Source organism: Sitodiplosis mosellana, unplaced genomic scaffold (genome assembly GCF_009176505.1).
Source record: "Sitodiplosis mosellana isolate CC-2019 unplaced genomic scaffold, AAFC_SMos_1.0 Smas_scaffold_6191, whole genome shotgun sequence".
Classification (NCBI taxonomy): domain Eukaryota; kingdom Metazoa; phylum Arthropoda; class Insecta; order Diptera; family Cecidomyiidae; genus Sitodiplosis; species Sitodiplosis mosellana.
The window spans coordinates 2,336,970-2,359,379 of record NW_022601432.1 but is presented as its reverse complement, the minus strand read 5'-3'; the positions used below and the strand labels follow the sequence as shown (position 1 = coordinate 2,359,379).

The following is a 22,410-nucleotide window of genomic DNA, read 5'->3' as shown; positions in this document are numbered from 1 at the left end:
TGTGTGTATTGGATAAAAATGAAGTGCTATGAATCGATCTGTGAACCGTTTTTTTTTTCTTTCTTCGATTCTATGTACAGTATAGAAAGAGCTGCTATGCCAAGTGCGAGAGGAGAGCGAATATCGAGATGGGCTGCGAGAGAGTGAGAAAGGGATAACGAGAGTAAAAGAGGGACATAAAATGAGAACCGATTAGTTCCGTCTTTGTGTCTTGAATGCAAGAGTATGTGTGGGTGAGAGAGAGAGAGCGTGTAGAGTCGCGAGAGAGTGTTTTTGCTATTTGAATCATTCAACTTGTCGCTTTGGGCGCTTTGGCCGTTTGTTTGATGATTGTTGTTGTTTTTTTTTTTTTTTTTTTTGGCGCAATATGCATTCACTCAACGCACCCGTCCGCCCGTCCCCCAGTTGGCTCAGCACAAAATCCAAACCTATACATTACATGCACACAGCCACAGTGCGAGTCGATCAAACAGCAGTGATCTTAACATCAACACGTAGACAAATGTGAACGAACTTCTGTTTATTTAGTTGGTGAGACTGAGTTCATTGTGAGTGTGCCGCACAACTCTTTTGCTCTTTCGATCGCTCTCTGTGTTTCTCTGCGTATCTTTGTCGGCTGTGCTAGACATAGTTACACTTTACAGCTTTGCTGTAGCTACATTCACAAGCGGATTGGATGCTAGAGCAACAGAAGAGAAACTATGAATGATCCCTTTACCCTAAAGCTCTCTCTCTCCAACTCTTGACTCTACTCAGCTCGGCTCTAGCCCTAATGATCAACATACGTGTGTTTGTCTCTATGAATAAGAAGAGAATAAAAAATACCAACACATAAATGCACTACTATTCGATATGTTACGATCAAACCATACATTTGAAAATAAACAACAACAAACAGCACAGAAATGGCCGTGTGTCTACAGAAAAAAAAGGTGTTTTGCAAAAGGAATAGAGTTTTCTCATTGCATTTATCAATAAATACGATTTTCCATTCATTGCAAGACGAACATTTATTGATCGAATGGCAGAGATAGATAGAATGAAAAAGTGTTCAATCAGCTTGACCAACAAGCTGAAAACAAAAAAAAATGGACAGCGATCGCTTTCAATGAGATTCATTCTTCTGCGTTGCGCTTGTTTCGGGCGTTGGGAATCGATTTTTTTTTTGCTGATTTTGATTTACATTTCAACTCTTTGTGCTGTGCACTGATGTAAACATTAATAATAATTTTTCTTTATTAATTCGGTTGATTCGGCTACATACACCGTACGTAGACACTTATACACGTAAACACAAGCTCTGTGCATGTGCACACACAAAAAAAAATACCGTGTACAATACACGTATGATGAAAGAGAGCTCTGCGAGAGAGAGAGCACCGAGCTCTGTACGATTACCATTTTCGTTGTTGGTGTTGTTGTTGTTTTCCTCTTCATGTTGTTGTTTCGGTGTTTCGACCACAGAGAGTATCGCAATGTATGTTTATTAGTTGCCGTTTTATTCTAGGCAGAGTAGAAAACGGAATGGAAACGGCAACAATGAGTGTGGAAACGGGAAAGAGACGTACTATTTCTTGTGTACACGGTCTTCTCATGTGTGTAATGGATCAACGCCACATAGACTCACTCTCGCACTACTCACTCACTCACCCATTCTCTCATTCGGTTGCGGGAGCAAGCGAGCGCGGTCTTTCTCTCTCTCTCTCTCTCTCTCTCTCTCTCTCTCTCTCGGCCTCTGTGTGTATATACGCTTCGTGTATGCTCTGTGTGTGCCGTGAGCAGCGGCAGCAACGGCAACACACAGCACCGCATGCAAACAAATGTGTGTGTACGAATGACAATCGTATCCAAAGCAAACGTTCCGCTGCTGTTTGTGTTATACTTTGTGAGGCTCATAGTGAATCGTAATCGCAACTTGATTTCAGTCAAGTTAAAGCAGGTATCGGGTTGAGCACGGAATCGCTGTGTGTGTTTTTTTTCCCTTCTGTGGCCACTCTTTTTTTTTTCTTTTCTTGTGTGTTTTATTGATTACAATAAAAAAAAAATAAAAGAAGAAAAAACGAATTTCTTTACGAAGAAACCGAACTGATCGCGCAGAGAAAAAAAAAACAGTGAAAAGAAAAAATCTATACGCGCGATATAATTTTTTTCTTCTCCTGCTAAATAGTTGTTTGGTATTTTTTTCAGCCGCTGATCTGTGTGTGTTAGTGTTTTCCTCTCTGTCGATCTATCGTGCATCACTTTGGTGTTCTTTTTTTATTCCATTCTGTTTAATTATTTATTGTTGCTTTTGTTTACTTATTTTTTTTTTTCAAATCGCTGGTTCTTTTATATCCAGAATGTTTCGACTGAATACAATGTTGTGTGTGTGTGTGTATTTGCGTTCTGCTGTTGTACTACTGCTTTTAACACGAGCAGCAACTTCTAATTCTAATTGAATTATGGCTAATTGCAATTTCATCTGTTGCGCCGTCAACGTGAATCAATTTGCCGCAACAAATAACAATGACAACCGATTCGACGCCTCTCTTCTCCCATCCATAAACAACAAGTGCTTAAAAATTCAACTTTTTTCTTCTGTGCCACAGTGAAAAAATAAAATCGTTTGACACGAAACGAAAAAAAAAAGAGTTTAACATAAAACGAACAACAATCAGTTAACAAATGCAATTCCAAAATTTGGTGCAAATGTGTACGAAAATACCCAATAAAAAGACAGAGAAAAACAAATAAAGAAAATTCTATGAGTTTTACGATCGTAACACGAGTAAGTCATTTGGAATATATTTTGCGCAAAGTTTGCAAAACGATCGCCTGTTTAAAAATTCATGATCACTTGTTGTGAGAACAAAAGCACACGGTGTGCAAAAGACAACACCACACAAATACACACACACACAAGAACAACAACATCAAGCAACGATTTCATACAAAACCTTCGATTTTCAAACAGTTGTGGAGCCCCTTGCACGTCATGTTCAAACGCCGTCAATTTGAACGAGTGCAACTCAGTATTATGTAGACACGATGAAAAAGAACACAACAAAATTGTCATACATTTATTTCGTTGTTTCTGCTTTTATTTTGGCCAAAATCCATACTCAATGTTCTTTTGCGTCATTCACGCTGCTCACGTTTTTTGTGTGTGAATCGAACGTTTTTTTTTTATCGGTGCGATATGCGGAGTGATTTAGAGTGAGAGCTGAACTGAAATAAAGGGTTTTTTTTTTGTGAATATCAATTTAAGCTTCCATTTATTGAAAAAAAGAAGAAAAGTCAAGAAATAACGACACTTCTTGCGGCAAATTTGAAATTGTATTTATAAGGAGAAAAAAAAATTGTTATAAATTGAGAAACGAACTCTTGTTGTCTCTCGGCGGTCAGTCATTCGCTTTGTTGGCGAGTACGATCACCGATCGCTGGTTCAATCTGTTCTCTTTCTTTTTATTCTTTCGCTCGCTTACTCGCTCTCGCTTTTTCTCTCCATTCCACTGTTCTCGTTTGACTTCTGCTTCTTGCTCCGCTCTCCGAGAAGTTTTCTAAAAATATATGAAATGAATAAATTCAAATGCTAAATAGTGGGTGTTCCTATCATTTCATAAAGAGAAATATACCGATTCTTCACTTCTTTTTTTGTGTTCTCCTCGTCACTGCTGACGCTGTTGCTGTTGTCGCTGCTGCTACTACTGCTACTACTACTACTTCTTCTTCTTATTTTCTGCCTCGCCAACAATTTAAACAAAATATTAATACAAAATGAAATGGCCAAGAAAGTAAAACATTGATAAACAGCGCACAGTGTGCACGTAAGCCAAAGGCGCAAAAAGAACATACACGTATTTAAAAAAGAAGGAATGGAAAAAAAAAATCTTAAAGAAAAGAAGCGAGAAAAATAAACCGTATATATAGTATAAAAGAAGGCAGCCAACAATTTGTTTAAGTGATGCGAATGAAAAATTCAAAAACACCGTCTCACGTATCAAAAACGTGTAAAAAGAGAACTCAAACACGGCGATGACGACGACAACAACAACAACAGCAACAGCAGCGACAAACAATCAAGTCGATAAAATGAATCGCGAGCTCATTTCAATTCATATCAAATGAAAGTACAATTTCGAAATGAAAATCAGATAAACAGATAAACGACAGACCGCTCCTGAGTCAGCGCGCTCGCGCTCGCTCACTTGTGCGTTCGCTTGCGTTCATACACTGATTATTGACACAAGGTAGAGTGAGTGAATGAGTGAGAGAGGGGAGGGGGGGGGGGGTAGATAGGAAAAACAGAACGGGAAAATAAGTTTGGAATTTTCAAAGTGATAGCAACGATCTACGAATCTTCTCGGTGCCAGCAGATGTGTTGATGGCACGCGCACCGAGCGACACCAGAAAACACAAACACACACAGAACTAATGAAAATAAGAAGAAAATTTAAACGAAACCAAAAGAAAAATCGATGCGAACGAACAATTTTCAACAAAAATTTTGTTGATGCGTGCGCGCGCGCGCGATGGTGTTTAACACAATTTAATTATTTGTTTTGGTTAATTTGTTTCTAGTTTTACATTTTGGTATGTAAGTGCCTCGACAATAAGTTTTCGCCGAACGAAACACACCGAAGCGACGAAACAAAACGGCAAAGGAAGATAGAGCAAAAAAAGAAAGAGAAAAGAATAACACTAACCATAAGTCACACACACACACATATATATATAAAAATTTGCTCATTAAAAGATTGTCTTGTCCGGGTTCGAGTGGTTAACGAAATAAAATTAACAGAATTGCTATTTTAAGTGAGGAAATTTATGGTAAAATTTCCAACGTCAGTACCATATATACTCTTCACCATATATAAATCGATGTATGTGTTTTTACGTATATTGGCAGTGCGGAGAAGAACTCTTATGTGTGATAAAATGAAATGTGAATGAAAATAGCACGAGAGAGAGAAAAAAAGCGAAGAAATCAAGAATTCTCTCTTCTTTGTATGAAAATTGTTTTTTTTTTCTTGTAAAATATATGTTATTGTTCTGTGAATGCGATCGCGGTATAAACGCGAATTGATGTGTCTTTGCATTGTTCGCATGTTGGAGCTTTGCACGAGTCCAATTCAAGAATTGCAGATTCTCACTCTGGTTTGGAAAGCCACAGCATCAGCCGAGCAACATGTCTAGTTGACAGACGACAATTCTTGAAAACAAGAAACACGAAAACAACAACCACCACCACAAGCAGCAGCAGCAGCAGCAGCAGCACATATTAAACGCATAATCGACGCTGGAGAAAGAGAAAAGAAATATATATATGTATACCAAATGAACCGCAGAATAGAGGCTTAAAGCTCACTGAATACAAAATCTCTCTAACAGTCCCAACATTGCAGAAATCAACGAAGAATAAAAAGAGAGCTCAACAACAGCAACAATAACATATCCACGTCAAACGCGATACTGGACCTAATACAACTGAATTAGTTCAGCACTTTTTTCTTCTGCGTCTTCATTTGCTTTGAATAAACAATACCGATCGCAAGCGCGAGACCACTGTCGCTCAAAAAGAAACACACAGAGAGAGAATAAGATAGAGCGAGAGAGATAAATAGAGATCTGTCCCCAGTTTGAAGTAAAACAACAACCGAATAACATACGAATAACAACAACAGCAACCGAAAACATGGCTCTGAATAACATAAGCAGCACAGCAAATAGTCCGAATGTAACCGCTACAAATGTAAACAATGCAACGACCAATGAAACGCTGAACTCGTCGGCAATTAACAACACGGCCGGCGTGAACAGTGTGACCACATCGACACCGAACAACTCACAGTCGGCGGCAGTTTGTGAGAATTTGGTTGTGCGCATCGATGAAAATTCGGCCGATAATTTACAGGCCCTATTCGATATGGCATTAAATCAAAAGGCACGCCCATTACAAGTACCATTTCGTATGCGAAATTTACCCGATTCATTCTTTAATCCACCGTCAACGGGCTCAAAATCACCATCCGTATCGCATACACGGGAAAATTCAGTGGATTCGGCATTCGGTTCGGGCACCACCACCATTTGTTCACCGAACGGCAATAATGCGGCCAACAACAATGCCACCGGCGCTACAAAATTAAATGGCAACGCCACAAATGCAACCACGGCGCCCATTAATCCGCTTACCAGTCGCGTACAAGCTATACATTTGCGTGCACACAGCAGTCCGGCTTCATTGCAACAAACTTATGCTGGCTTAAATGCACAACAGTCCAATGCAAATCCAATTGTTGCACAACAGGTACGTGCCTTATTTTCTTTTTTTCATCTCGTTTGTTTGTTTCTTTCTCCATTGCAATATTCGACATACCAAAGTGACGGGGAAAAAAAACAAATAAAATAAGTTGACAGTATTCTAGCGGTTTTATCCTTCTCAATTTGTTTGGAATATAGTTTCGTGAACAAGGAACATTATCCCATTGCCGCTGTTGCCATTCGGTCGCTGTTAAGAGATTCACACATACATGTGTGTTGTAGAAATAGCTAGAAAAAAATGGAAAAAAAATCTTTCAATCGAATCGGTCATTGCGATTGTAAGTCGGCGAATTGTGCACTAAAAGCTCCTTTGAATCTTTGATTCGATAGAATCTTTTCGCGACTCTTTTTTGTATTCAAATCTTGCATTAGACATAAATACACACACGGAGATTATTTTTCATGTGCCAAACACGTTTTCGAACAGTGTATGGTGTGCGGTGTGCACAAAATCCATTGTTTATGTTTACAATTTTATAAATTGGAATGCATTTAATGCTAATTTATCGATCGAGAATTGGGAGATTGGACGCGATTCGATTGATTCCTTTCTAACGTGTTCATTGCACACACATAAGGTTCATTTGCGCAATTCGCAACACTCACAATCTACAATCGGTTTTGTTTTTTTTTTTTTTTGTTTTTTTTTTTGTTCGTTTTTGCGACAGCGGCAACAAATGATCGGCGAACGATGCATGAAATCAGTCGGTCTCAAGTAACATTTTATTTGATATGTAATTTTTTTTTTCTTCTGTGTGTTGTTGTTCCTTCTGTCCGTTCATTCGGTATGTTTGTTCATTGATTTTGTCTCGTTGCTATGGGCCCATAGGTACAACAACAGCCGCCACAACATCAACAAACAACACCATCAAAAATGGTGCCAGAAGAACTTGATTCAAGCTGTCATCGTAACATCAATCAAGTGGAATCACCACTTGAAACAAACATATTCAAACAACGAACAACACAACAGGCTCAAGCAGCTGCAAATCAACCCATTCACAATCGGCATCGTTCCTATGACATAGTCAGTTCGATACAATTACAAGACGAATTGGGCGATCTTCCACCTGGATGGGAACAAACTCGAACGCCAGAAGGACAAATCTACTATTTGGAGTGAGTAATTTTTATGCATAATCATTTTTATTTTTTGAGTTTTTCTTTTGGCTCCTACTATCGAGCCACAAATCACCAACCGTATTAAATTCATCGAAACAATAATCTATAATGATCTGTCATCATAAAAAAAATCTTGATGTCAACAAATCCATTGTTTACGTATTCCTGCAAGGGAATGATAATAAATTGTGGAGGCGTCTAGCCGATGGAGCTTTTGCCCCCAGCACTTATCATTTTGTTGCAAAGGCGACAACTTTTTCGAGGACGTTTCCAATTGTTGTTTTCATTTCATTTCGTTGTTGTCTCTTGTCGTGTTTGTGCTGTACTTTTTATTCTGCTTCGTTTTTAATTTTACGGGGTTCAAGCGATCAAAAACCATAAAACTCAATTTATTGGCACATGAAAACCGAGACGAATAAAGATGTGAAAAAAATACACGTAATTCAAGTGCGCAATTATTTTGGGACCGTCCATCGAGATCGGTATACCCATTATCATTTTCGTGGTTGTCGAGATAACACCATTTCATGTTTCCTTACTTACTTCCCTTCCCCGCTCAATTCAATTCTCTCTCAGTTGTTGTTTTATTTTCTTCTGGCTGCGGTTGATTGTAAGCGACAATTTAGAAATTACTACTCATCCAACTTTATCACTAACGACACAGCATAAAATTCGCAATCAATTTTATATACCTGTAAAGAAAACAGCAACAATCAAACTCGAACGAATATACATACATGCATACGTATTTGTACAGAAAAAAAAATGGGCACACCGAGCGCACATTAACGACAACAACGGTGTCCAAAACTACGACGGAGTTATTCCGAAAAAGATAATCAATAAATCTTGAGTGTGTATGTTGTTGTTTAAGCATTCGGCTCATTTCGCATATGAATGGGAGTGATTTGTATCGTTTAAGAGATCAAGAGAGGAGCGAACCCAAATGAGTCGATGCAGAGCGAAAAAGAGAGAGAGAGAGAGAAAAATAGCGAGCCACGGAAACATAGAAAATAATTTCGCTTGAGCTATGGGCACGTATAATGACAATAACATTGCATTTCTAGCCATTTGCATAAACATAAATTTGTTGTGTGTCTCGTGTGTTTGTGCACAATTCCCGATGCACCCATGTTCTACATTTTACATTAAAAATCGGCGATTAGTGCAAGAAAAGATAGATATAGATGGACATTAAGAGAAAGAGAGAGAGAGAGACATTGTGAGAGAGGGAGGTCGAACAGAGAAAGGTAATCTCTTGAGTGAAAGAGTCCAAGATAATTAGTTTGAGAGTAAACCGTGTGATCGCCTGAATTATAACCCATTCTACAGCAATAATATCCATGCCATAAAAAGAGAGGCCTGCATGTGGAGAGCAGCAGCATCCATGTGGTTTATGATGTCGCGACACATATTGTTAAAAGATCATCAAACCAAATTCGATATATAATATCTAAGCGAATGCACACATCAAAAGGCAGAGATAGAGCGAGAGCCCAGTGTGTGTATGTAGCTTTTTGTTGAGATGTGCAAATCGCGGGCGCGAGCGCACGTACATACACATCGTACAGCCTACACAATGACGAAAGCTAAACACACAGCACATTGATGTATGGGCAACAGCGTCTAACAACAAAAATATAAAACAAACAACTGCAAAAATAATATGAACAGAGCAAGAAAAAAATAAAACACAAACACACAAACATACAACATATACAAAACAAAAATGGCAAAAGAGCACACACAATATAGTTTCGATGAGCACAGAAGAATAAAATAAAGCACAACAACAACACCACTGAAGAATGGAAGTGCCATTTTATTGCGGAACATTCACAAAAACAAAAACCGAAGAAAAAAAACAACGAAACTGAAGACCAAACCATTTTCGAGTGCATGTTCATGTTCAGTTTGCTTTTAGATAATTCATGTGAATATGTAAATATATGATTGTACAATGCTCAATAAGCGACACGATATAATTTTGATGACAAAGAAGAAGAAGAAGAACAGGCAAAAATATAAAAGAACGGTGTGTCCTCGCACAGAGCGTTCAGAAAGACAAAAAACACACACACACACACCGTACCGAGTCTTCGCGATATGCCTAGGTTACTTAATCGTTCTGGTAATAAAAGTAACGAAACGCAAAGAGAACGCCAATCAGAAAACCGAACAAAACAAATATATCTATCTACCATTGGCGACCTGAAACCGAATAGCAAGAAATACACTATTAGACAGAGACAAAGGAACAAAGTCTATTTTGTTGTGCAAAGGCATGAGAGAAGAAAAAAACAACACACACCGAATCAATCTAATGAAGAAGAAGAAGAAGAAGAAGAGAAAGAAAAATGGAAGAAGAAGAAACAGAACAGGTACATTTAACAGGGCTGCCTATCGTTACCTCAGCGCGTTGTGAGCTAAGTTTAAAGATCATTGCGTTGTTCCTGTGCTCGCGTCGCACAAGCATTCCTGTAAACGACATCTCTCCCTCTCTCTCTCTCTCTCATTTTTTTATACAAACACTAGCATGTACACCTATAGCAAAGCGGTCGAGTGCTGAGATGTCCAAATTCTCATGTATTTGGCTTCGAACTAATCGCTTCGGTTGACGGAATAAAACGTTTCCCACAATTCCGTCTCGGGACCACTCATGATCATACACAAACACATGCAAGCACATATTCTCGATCGTTCACTAATACACCTGTATGAAGCCTGCATACATTGTGTGTGTGTGTGTGTGTGTGTGTGCGTGTGTGCGTGTGTGCGCTCGCACTGCACACGGTGAGAGAAGAGAGCGCGCACAGGTATTACAAACACCGATAATAATCTTCTAAAGACGTTTTTAGAAGAGACAAAGCACGAACGAGACAAAAAAAACACCGTATATTATTATATATTATAAAGAAACGAAACGAAATGAAACCTTCACGCGTTCGGTGTGAGTGTGGGGCCACTGTTGAGTGCAAGTGTGCGCGTCTAGCAGCAGAATATTACCGCGCGATATAGACTCATTCGGTTGCGCGTTCAACTATGATTTCTTTTTATATGCGATATTTCTGGGTAACATTCTCTTTCTGGTTTCGGTTTACTTTGAGATGACGATCGTCAGATTTTTTACTTTTTTGCATTTGTTTCCCCAGCTGAATTGGTAATTTGTTGAGAGTCATCTAGTTTTTCTTTTGTATATTTGTAAGCACATTTGGAAAGCAAGAGAAATCCAGTGAAACAAACAAGAAACAAAAAAACTATCAATGATCGATAGATACGTGATTTGGTCTTAATTCTCTGGTTGCTTTGTCAATGCACTAGGCCAAACGGTGTAACGATCGTTTTTCATCAAAACTTGCTGAAAAGAATGTTCAAGTAAAAACCAATTTAATGGCTGACAAAGAGCAGCATACGCAGGCCATAGTTTCCATTAGAATCGCATTTCAGGTGAATTTTTTGCTTTGAGCATACATGTTGCATACATTAAACTGAAGCGATTAGCCAAAGGTACACTTAAAATACGTTAATAGTTGTCATCGTCATCAGCACTATCATTACTAAACATAACACGTATTTCTGCTCTTAACTGTTTTTTCTCTCTTCTCTTCTCTTCTCTTCTATATTCCTCTTTTTCACAAAGTAATAATATGATGAATTAATAAGTTGTACGTGTGTGTGTGTGTGTGTGTGTGTGAGTGAGAGAGAGACACTCACACATGCCCATATCATGAGAGGAACAAAAATAAATAAGAAGAATGAATTAAGTAGCCATGATGGAAAAAAAGGCATTAAAATGCACGTAACACAGATAGCGGAGACCGAAGAGAGAGGGAGAATAACAAAAACATCAATCAAAGAAAAGAACGTAAGACGCAAACAAAATGTACAAACGCAAAATAAACGCAGCGATTGTGAACGTTTACCTGTTTATACACACACATATGTGCGTGTCTTAGGAACATGCAATCAGCATACTGGCCAGATACCTGCCGCCACCGTTGCCGCTATTGCTGCTGTTGCTGCTGCTGCTACAATAATTTCTCTTGAACGAAAATAAACAGCTCGATCGGAGTCAGACGACAAACATACTGCATGGGCTATGCGATCCGTTGAATCGACAAAAGACAAAAGTCTTTGTAGCCAATCGCAACAAGTAAACTCTTATAGTGCGTCTCTCAGCATAGCGTTCGATTTCAGGCTATCGGCACTTTGTCTCTCGCTCATGCTCTGACTCTGTATGCTTCCTTTTCCTTCTTGTTCGTGTCTGCTTGAGATGTGTGTTGTTACTGCTGCTGCTGATGTTGTTGTTGTTTTGTCAGCGTATTGCGCCTGTTTCTGTATCGGTTCCGTTTGAATGATGTAAATATACTTTTTTCTTTTAAATAACATTATATAATAATCGTGATTTTCCTATACCTGGCGCTGGTTTTTGGATTCATGTGTGTTTTACCCAATTACCATCACATCTCGGTGTGGATGGACTCAGGAGTACGCGCTGCAAATGTATGTGGAGCTCAATGTTTTTTTTTCTCTTATTTTTCCTTCTCAACAACAACGTTCGCTGTTGTTGTTGTCGTCGTCGTAGTCATTTTTCCGTCTTTTTCTTCTTTTTCTCTTCTTTAATTAGAAGCTAAAGGCGAGATGTGTGTGAGATTAAGACTATGTTTGTCGATTCAGCGTTTGCAGTATACTCAATCGAATGTGAGCGCTCGCGCGAGAGAAAACGAGAGATATGAGAACAAAAAAAAAGTAAAGCCAACAACACTACCAACCAAAAACAGAGCAGAGTATCAACTAAAAACAGTATTTGACTTGTGTGCTGCATACAACTACATGCGAAAATAAGAATCAAATTTGAAATACATTCATGACAAAGAGATATCATACACAGAACAGAGAGAATAAGGAAACGACGCTATTCGCTGTTAGCATTTCGTAAGTCTCAAGCACACAAAGCATCGATGTGATTATAGAGAGAGATGAAAAAAAAAACACAACAAAAAGTATACAGAAAAAAACGATTGAGAAGAGAGACGAAACGAAAGCAGGAAAAAAAATCAATGTATGTAAGAAACTAAAACGAGTTGACTACAGTGTATGCTGACTGAGCGGCCGTCGTTGTATACGTCGCGACCGAATGTATTCTCTCAGTTCTCTTACTCTCTCGATAGACGATGAGTCATCATCCCGATGATCTTTGCCTACTCATTGAACAACGGCAGGCTCTCACGTCACCACATGCATTCGCTCTCCCTCTCTCTATCTCCCTCACTCTTGCTCGCTTGTTTGCTCGTATCGCCCGATTCAATCGACGACAAGGAAAAATGATGTGTACTTTTCTCAAAGTTCTTTGTTTTTCCATCTCGCTCACTACCGAGCATCGTCGATCGCGTTGAATGGCTCTCGGGTTGATTCGTTCGTGTTTTTGGTCTCGATTTTTATTTTATATGTCCATCGAAAAATTTAACGCCTTTTGATGTTTTTCACAAAGACCGAATATAACAATTAAACCGATCGGCAATCAAAAACAAAGCATTTTGTGCATTATACTAAAACATTTAAACTGGTTTCCTCTGGTCACGTTAATTTTTTTTTCGCCGTGTAATTTCAAACTTCTTTGGTAATTGCGTGCTAATAACAAATCAACCCAAAAAAAAAAATTCCACGAAAAACAAAACGACCATATGAATCCGCCGCGTGCTCATACTATGCAATTCAACCGAATCTTTTTTCAGGTGGATTAAAAAAAGGGAAAAAAAACTCGTGTTAAGATCATTTTGAACGATCAAAATCCCATTCAAACGTGTAATGAGTAGTCGTACGAAGATAAAAACGCATAAATAACACTAATGGCAAGTAAAATATATAAAACAAATGACTAAGAGCGATTATGAAATGTTGTCGAAGACACACAAACACACACATGTGTATATGAAAAAAGTGAAATGATCAAATCAAAAACCAATCAAACTGAGAAAAATCACGACACGAACAAAAAACAAACACTCAATGCAGTGTACTGAATATATCATTTGAAGGTAGAATAAGAAGAAGAAGAAGAAGAAGAAGAAGAAGAAGAAAAAAGAACAAAACTTATATTTCTCATGCTTAAAGGTACAATTAACACAAATCTATTCCACGAAATCCTACCCATCGAACATTTTTATCGGGACGGGTGATCTGATCAAATTGCAAATGGGTATATCGAGAAACAACCTCAACCCGGAATTGAGTGATGAGTCAATTAGACAGGACAGATTACTGAAATATTGAATTGTTCTTGTTGTTGTTGTGTGTTTGTTTGCCCACAATGACCACCATAGATAAACATTACATCAGGTATGGATTCGAGTGCAATTTGCACACTCACAAAAAAAAACTCTGGCAAACATTTCAATGGCAGATAACGACCGATTTCGATAATGTTGTTGCAACATACTTGAAATGCTGTTTTTCGCATGAATTTCAGCTACTTTGTTTTTGGTTGTTGCTTCTCTTCGTTGTTGCAAGTAATTGTGACATTCATTCCGTTTGACCTGATGAAAGAGGATTTTGTTATTATCGTCGTCGTTGTCATTGTCGAACTACCTGCTGTTAATCACCTGGAATGGCAAGAGGGGAAAAAATGGCATAGACACAAATATTGTGCACAAATCGAGATAATTAGGTTGAAAATGTGCACCAACAAAAATGATAATTGTTAAATCATCACTAATGAAAAATCAATCGATTGTGTGTCCGTCGAGTCAGAAGTCGCATAATATCTTAACTCTCTATATATATACTCGGTTAGTTCTTATTGATAAACACCAGATTAATATCAATCAGTGATATTAATGGGCCACCGTTTCAATTTTCGGTTCACATAAAATGTACAAAATTGCCGGCAAATTATTTTATGCGGCCGAATGTGAAACGGACGGAGGGGAGAACAACCGAAGTAAAAGAGAAAGAGAGAAGGAAAAATTAAGAGATTACAGCATTAGCACTCAATGAATCATTAAAAATTACGTAAACGATTCACTATTTAACGCCATCAAATAAAATTCAATTAAAGTAACAAAAATATATACATATCTTTATTGTTTGGGAAACCGAAACCCACTCTAGGCTCTAGGCATTGTGCATTTGAACGGCATTTGGGTTGGTGTACGTATGTGTGTGCGTGTGTGTATGTGAACCAAAACACATATATAGGCAAGAGCAATTAATTTCAAATTCAATTCCGACGCATAACACCCAACGAGAGAGTGAGAAACATTGCGAGAATAAGAACCGAAACATAATCAGCAACAGTCAACAAATGCTAACGACACGACAATTTCAAGCCCATATATATTTCTCCTTCTTTTTTTTGCCTCAATTTGATGTGTCGCGCGCATAATGACTCTAATTAGTTCCAATATTGAATTTTTAGATTGTCGATTGATTGCATTAGATGCATTGGTAATAATTGTTCGATGGCAGCGGGCTTTGATTTGATCGTTGACCAAAAGCGAAACGGGTCGATGGGAAATCGATCCGAAATGATAGGGAGAAGTTCACACCATTTTCATGGTTTGATTGCATTTGCCGGTTGAAATTCGATTTTCCATTTTGTCTCATTTCACTCTTTCACATTTGGGGAATAAGAGATCATTCATTTCGCCCTGAGATGCACAAATATCAAACGAGTGTGCGTGACCGTGTGCGCCCGATTCTTTCTTAAACCATTCTCGTTCTCACTCTCTGGGCCGAATGAAATGCGCACCATCTTTAATTGCAATTGACTGAACCAATAAATGCGATAAAAGGCCATTTAATCAAGCGACTTTCTTTATTGTTCTCTCGAACTCTTGGTGTGAGTCTGCATTTGATTGATTTAAATTAATTCAAAAGACAAATTTAAATAATTTATGCGTGCTGTACAGTCAATTGAAGCGAGTAAGATGAAGGCATTGAATGCGGAATAAAGATTCGCCTCCTATATATTCGGAGCAATTATACGTGTAATATCTTCATTTTGAGCAGCGGCCCAATGTGCTGACTGCTGGTTTGACGTTGCCACACAAAACGAAAACACATTTTTCAGTACAACACGAACAGCATTGTCTTGACAATCATGTGTGTCGTTTCGTGTTGCGAACTGAGAGAAAACGAAAAACCCATTTTGACAATCAAAAATACATTCAACGACTAATTGCTCGACATATGATTGTCGCAGCAAAGGAATTGAACTTGAATGCATTTGAGTAGAGAGATAGAGAGAGAGAGAGCGCGACCGAGATCGAGAGCGTGAGTGAAAGAAAAAGTCGAACCAAAGGGGTTCAGATTATCATCAAATGATTCAATTAAATTTCTAATCGTAAGCATTCAATTGATGTGGTAATATTGTGCGTTCGTTAGACACATCGTGCACCGAACTTGTCACTTGTGATAATTCCCTGTGTCTGCACTCTTAAATTGAGTCATACCGGCAACGAACTTGATTGCGGCCGATAAGAGGCGTGAATGATTTAATTTTCGGCATGTTGTGCGTATAATACTCATCCACTCTCGATCACATATCCGAATTGAACCAAATGTACGAAACGTGATATATTCGCACTAAGTCACAAGTGACGTTTTTTTGTTGTTGCAAAAGGCAGATTTTACAAACGCAGAAAAAAAAATTTGCGCAAAAAACCCATTTCAGTGACGATTTGATCGTTCTGTATGTATTGTAGTAGCTTTTTTTTTTATACACATTTCCATGCGGTTGTTTGTTATTTCGTCTCACCGAACTTCCGGCCCATTCAGCACAATGTGCACAAAACTGTCTGTTTGTTTGGTCTTCGCGTTATACACAGACACACATTGTGAATGAATAAGCGTTCATTGTTGAAAGTGATGCGCGAATAACGGGATAACAATCACAATAATAATAATAATCATCATCATCAAATCGCATTACATAGAAGAAAATGTACACAAAACACAGCCAAATCAAACACGTATAGAGGCGAATGTGAGGCAGAAAGTGGGAAAGAGATGAAGAGAGAGAGAGAGAGAGTATTCATGCAAACGGTAGAAAAGATCGAGAGTGAGAATATGAATTGCAAGAATGAAATTGGCTGCAGTTTGGCCGATCACATCATTCGCACTAGATGAAACGCTACTAAAAAGATAACAACATTTGCAGCATATGAACGATTGGCCTGAATTTAATTAATTTTTAGTCATTTTTAGGGCGAATGAAACGAACAAAAAAAATCAGCCCAACAATGAATGAAAAATAAGAATGTGTTTTTCATTTTAGCTTCAATGACACACCCACAGTCAATGGGCAAATAAGAATAACGATGAGCATTTTTTCTTCTTCTTTCTTTCGGTTGAATCGTCGTGATGAAACATGAAAAATTACGCTAATAAACCATATCTCACACATCTCTCGAAATTAGCAACCGAGCGAAAAATTTCCATTCAGAAATGAGAAGAAAAAAAAAACGACGAAAAGAACGAGAGAACATATAATACGATCAACACGATCGATCAACATGTAAATGAACACATAGCCAATTGAATTGAAATAAATAAACAAAATTCTTCAGTAAACAGTTGACAACGATGACGAGCGCGCGCTCACACATTTCATGGCTGTATGCGTTGGACTACTGGTTGGCCGCGGACGCATCGAACAAAATTAAGCCTGTTATTTAAATAAGAAATGTGTGTAAGATTTATTCGTTTTTTTTGGTTTCTATCAACGTTTCAACCGCTTACTTTTTTTTCTGTTGCTTCTTGTTCATACAAGATCTACATTGAACAGCGTTCATGGCAATTGTTTACAGAAGCACATACAGTTTTTTTTTCTCTCGCTGTTTTGGTCTGGCCTCAGCTCTATAAATCGGATGATAAATTAAGCGCAGCTAATTCAGTGATCTCTCTCTGGTTTGTCTCACACTCGTTGTCTATACACAGTAGTCACCCACATCAATATTAGACGCGCCTGGCAAATTTGAATTCAGTTTATTTAGCTTGTACTGTTGCTAATCAAACACACTTTCATTACTCTTCTATGCGTGTTTGTTGCTTTTTTTTTTCTTCTTTACTCTAAATAAATGTATTCCTTTGATTTGGCCTCTTGTACCGTAATAAATGGCCGTGCTTGATCAACGCCAAATCGTATATTTTCCACAACGACAAACTCGCACACACAGAGAGATAGAGAGAGATAGTCATCGCCGCACATTTGGCGATAGTCTGATGGAAACAATAACCAAAAATGAACATGACCTAGGCTGAAAACCAAATACAAAACTGACGATCGACCAAAAGAATTTTATCCAACAAATTTTTGTTGTTTGTTCTTTCTAAAGAAGATCCGTTAATTTTGGCATTAATAATTGTTTTTCTTGTAAAAATTTCTTTTCCCTTTTCGATTCGATCGAAAGCAGAATGAAGTAGAATGCGAAACATGAGCACCCAGACTCGGCCATGTCATGGATGCTACGAACGATGAATAAAAAAAAATGCAGTTTGATATCAATGCTTCAAATGAGACGAGATGTTCTTCTTACGGCATGTTCATTTGCATTAACATAGGTAGACGTGATGAATTGCAAGTATATAGAGTGTGTATGGACAGCTTCAGTTTCGGTTTTAAGACGCAATTTTCTATGGCTTGCTACAAACTTGACACTTTACAAATTTTTTTCTCTTCGTCATCGTCATGATACTTGCGAATGACATATGCAATTGTTTGAACGAAACAGAAAAGCAAACAATATTCGAAAACATTATGTGACTGTATCGTTATTTTAATTCCAAAAAAAAAATAACTACAAACAGTCATGCATTTTTCGTGTATGATTTGCCAATGCAGTAATATTCTATAAATTGCAACGCGTTTTAATTGTGCGCGCTCGTATGTTGCAATAATCGAACGAACAAACAAACGAACGATCGAAATGAAAGAAGAAAAAAAATATGTGTTCACGTCGTACCAATATTTGCCATGGTTTCGTCTCAACCATCATAATTTTTACCTATGATTTGGCCATTTGTTGTTTTCATAAACATATTATTTATTTCGATTTCTGTGCCATACAAACACGCCAACTCTAAATAGGTAGTTCCAAATGTACCGTCGTCGTCGTCGTTGTACTTTGGACACAAATGGTGTGGTACGCTTTTGGTATTTGTTTATTTCACTCTCTCTCTCTCTCTCTCTCTCTCTCTCTCTCTCTGACTCTCTCTGTTGTGGTAGCTCGCATTATTCGTAATTCATAAACAAAGCGTGTGGCACAGCACACACGCATTGCTATACAAATCATTTTTGTGTTGAATAAGTATTGAGTTCGTGGTTAATTACATTGTGGATGCAAAACTAAACCGAAGCGATCGAACAACGCAAAATTCGCCCAATCAATCTAAAACTGCATATAGTATGGAACAGAAAATCGCATACGAAAAGCAAAAAAAAGTTATCAAACCCACCGGCAACATACTACAGTCAGTTACAGTCAATTTGCAAGCGGGCGGTTTAGCGATTGCATCAAAACATAATGCACAAGAATAATGCAATTGAAAAAGGAAGTCTTTGGTCGCATATGCTATGTTGATTTCATGATTATGGTGTTCTATCCAACCATCATCGTCAGGTTGTGGCCATCGTAAATTTTTATAATAGACTACAATACGCCGTTTTGTCGATACATAATAATAATTGGTCCGACATATTCTTGTTGGTTTCTAGTGCAAATCAAGTCGTTGCCAACAAAGAATTTTTTTTTCTCGCATGGATAGATTTTTATGCTCTTTCATTCTCTTTTTAATCACTTTCAAATGCAATTCAAATTACCCAACTCTGTGTACGTTTTGTGTCAAATAAAAACGAAAAAAATAGTGTATCACCGTCGATTTTGTCCCCGAAAAAAACCCATATCAAATAGGTGTTATACCATTAAACACGATCAAATGTTAGCTCGTGGGTACACCTTTCATTGTGTCGCTCGAACAAACTGCTCATATTTTTTATCTCCTTCTTCTCGTCTATTTGTTTTCAACGAAATAATCTGATTCACTTGCGACATTTGAGTCTGTCTGCTTGTTATGTGCTTTCAAAACCAGATGATGACATCTTTCGGCTTGGATACACCAAATCGTGTGATATTTACTCTTTGTGTGTGTGTGTGTGTGTGTTTGTGTCGGTGTGAGGATCCGAATATGTTGTGCTTTACTAATTTAATGAGACAGGTCAATGTAATAGAGAAATCAAATGACGAATTCGCCGATGTTTGCCTTGTCGTTTTCACAGCATCGAACAACACCAAAATGTTATATGGTGGCAAAATGAGCAAAATCGAAATCGAAATCAATATGCAGGCGAACGGATGAAAAAAACCCAAAGTAAGACGAAACGTGCGATATCATACTCTACTCTCTATATATTGTAAGTCATAAAAAGTTGGTGAGCACAACTACAAATATATTCGGTTGGTCGGATTTTGGTATTGGGCGCCTCGATATTTCGCATTTGATCGCGTGTGTGCAGATGCACACTCACACCAAATTTTGCACACATTGAGGCACAAAAACAAGAGACGGCAACAGCACATCCGCAACGAATAAAGCTGATGAACGATGATCTATATTTACATAATTAATGACATTCGTAAAACTGATCATTAAAAATTTAAACGATCGCACAAAACTGTCGTTTTGTCGGTGCTTTTTCACTTCTTCTTCTCTCGCTCTCACTCGCCTGCTCTGGTTGGGGTTTTTTATTTTCGAAAATTTTCTGTTTGCTGTGTGTGACACCGTCTCTTAATGTGACTTTATTTCCCCTTACATCGTCTATTTTTCACAGCACACGTGATGCATACACTGACGCTTTTGAGTCATGTGTTCACACGAAAAACTAAACCAACGGACAAAAGCGAGATAGGTAGATGAAGAGAGAGAGAGAGATAGAAAGAGAGAGAGACAGAGTAAGGAGAGTGAAGCGCGATGAAGAAAAAAGCGACAGTCATCAGAACAGAACTGTTTTTATGAGTAATTAAAATAAGAAGAAAAAAAAATTATGTGTATAAATTTAAAAATATGATTAAGCGCGCCTCTGGCCGTTTCCGCCGTAATTTATATCAAGGCGACCGATTAGTCTCTCTTTCGTTTGTGTTTCTGTCGCCGTTTTGCCATAAGAAGCGGTCTATTTTTTCATGACTCCCAGGCTGGCGCATCATATTTCCGATAACAATTTTTTTTCATGCGAATTATGAGAAAAAAACCAGAAATAAAAATAAAAATAAAAAATCTTATACATGATTTGCCATGATTTTTTTCTTTCTTCTCTTGCTCTAAATTAAATACGATACGATATCGTGATTGTAGTCGCTTTCGTCGCCGCCGTTGTCGTCATAATTCGTTGTCATCGCAAAAGAAAAAAAAATCAACAGTGACGATGAGTATGGATTTCGAATGAACTCGACGATAGGTTTCATAGTTTGCTGATAATGCAAACACACACATGCACCTAATGAACTTGAAAAGAAAAAACACGCACCAACACATATCGTTGGACGCGATTCGTCACGCGCACCACTTTCAAATCACAGAATCAAAAGTGTCGTTTATTTTCATTTGCTGGGCATTACGTTGTTCTTCTCGTCTGTCTCTCTCTCTATCTCTCTCTATCTCTCTCAATCTCTCTCTTTCTCTCTCGCTCGCTCGCTATTTTTGTTGCTTAGTTGGTTAAAATTTGTTTTGCTTTGTAGCTTGACATTTGATACACAAAAACCGTATTACCATGTTTTTAAAAAGGTTGTCGCTATTGTAGACTAAAACTGAATGCTATTGATACGTGTTTCCCACCTTGCGTGAGCACTTCATCTTCTTTGCTCTTATTTTGTCCCATTTTTGTTGTTGTTCTTTTTCTTGCTTTGCACACACGACACGCAGAATTTTGAACAAACAACGATGAGACACCCGAACAAAGAAAAAAAAATTAAGTGTACACAACAACAACATATCAACCCAACTAGAATCACTATCAAAAGCAATATTCGATAATGTATCGCTACTTTTATCAGCATTTGATATAATCCAAGGCGTACACGTACTCAATTCGATCTCCTTCTTCTTCTTCTTTTCTAGTCAGCGAATATAAAAACCTAAAGTCAATTTTTGTGCGTGTGTTAATCTCTCTTTTTCTCTTTGTTACTCGCACACATCGTCGCATGGATCTCCATTGAATTTTGTGTGTGAAAATCCAAAATCCAATCGCAACAAATTTCACTCAATCTTTTCGACGCGTATAATAAGATTTGTCAAACATTCTTTGGCGTGTTCAAATTTCTCTCAAAATTCTCATCAAATGGTGTGCTTTAAACCCACAAATTATTCCCATGGTGCGGCTGTTGACACTATAATTCCCTATATTTCGAATTGGCGCGCTGTGTAGTTCCGATTTGAAATGTTAAATTACATTGATGTTCCCTTTGAAATTGGGGGCGCTCGTGTCGCCTCAAATGACTTTGACGTTCAACAGCCGCCACACGATTATTCCATTCGAACAATGTTGGATAGTGTGAATGGTGCGCTTTTTTTTTTCCATACGGAATGAGCTGTCAAAAATCCGAAGAGACGAAGAAAGAAAGCAGAAAAAAAGCTACATAAATCGAATTAAATTTTCAAATAATAAATGTGGATAGAATCATTTTCAACGGAATCATGTGAACACTGAATGTGTGTTGTTTGCCGGGTGATTCAGCGTATACCCAATTCCCGGAAAAATCTGAGCGTGCTACAATAGTAGCAGCGACAAAGACAGCGACAGCAACAGCAGCAGCGTATTACACACTGTAGTGGTGGCGCCAGTGCTCATTTTCATTCAATCGTTTGAGTTCATCGTACATTTTTCATACGATTGTAAAATGCCCTAATTTCCATTTATTCGCCGTAAATTTTCACCATTTCTGACTCATGCTCTCTCTCTCTCTCTCTCTCTCTCTCTCTCTCTCTCTCTCT

The 22,410-nt window shown here is 38.0% G+C and overlaps 1 protein-coding gene and 1 long non-coding RNA gene across 16 annotated transcripts in view; one reads left to right on the top strand and one right to left on the bottom strand.

Annotated features, from left to right (window-relative positions):
* The first annotated feature begins 1,829 nt into the window (after positions 1–1,829).
* Positions 1,830–22,410, top strand: part of LOC129576702 (transcriptional coactivator yorkie) — a 32,697-nt gene continuing 12,116 nt past the window's right edge. For 2 of the 12 annotated variants that reach the window (XM_055462186.1, XM_055462181.1), the window contains exons 1-3: positions 1,830–1,939; positions 4,561–6,289; positions 7,133–7,422. In XM_055462186.1, coding sequence (XP_055318161.1) covers positions 5,675–6,289; positions 7,133–7,422 — 905 coding nt within the window. In that variant the 5' untranslated portion in view covers positions 1,830–1,939; positions 4,561–5,674. Of the gene's footprint in view, positions 2,175–4,560; positions 6,290–7,132; positions 7,423–22,410 lie in introns of all 12 variants that reach the window. The other 10 variants (XM_055462185.1, XM_055462183.1, XM_055462192.1 and 7 more) reach the window with 8 other exon arrangements.
* On the bottom strand, positions 3,070–12,196 carry LOC129576703 (uncharacterized). 4 transcript variants are annotated; one of them, XR_008688920.1, is made up of 5 exons: positions 11,842–12,196; positions 11,349–11,760; positions 3,615–3,718; positions 3,362–3,539; positions 3,070–3,207 (listed from the first exon to the last, which is right to left on the bottom strand). It is a non-coding gene; the product is annotated as an uncharacterized LOC129576703 (long non-coding RNA). The 4 variants fall into 4 exon arrangements; XR_008688921.1 differs by having other exon boundaries at positions 3,084–3,202; XR_008688919.1 differs by lacking the exon at positions 3,070–3,207 and adding an exon at positions 7,969–8,117 and having other exon boundaries at positions 3,235–3,539.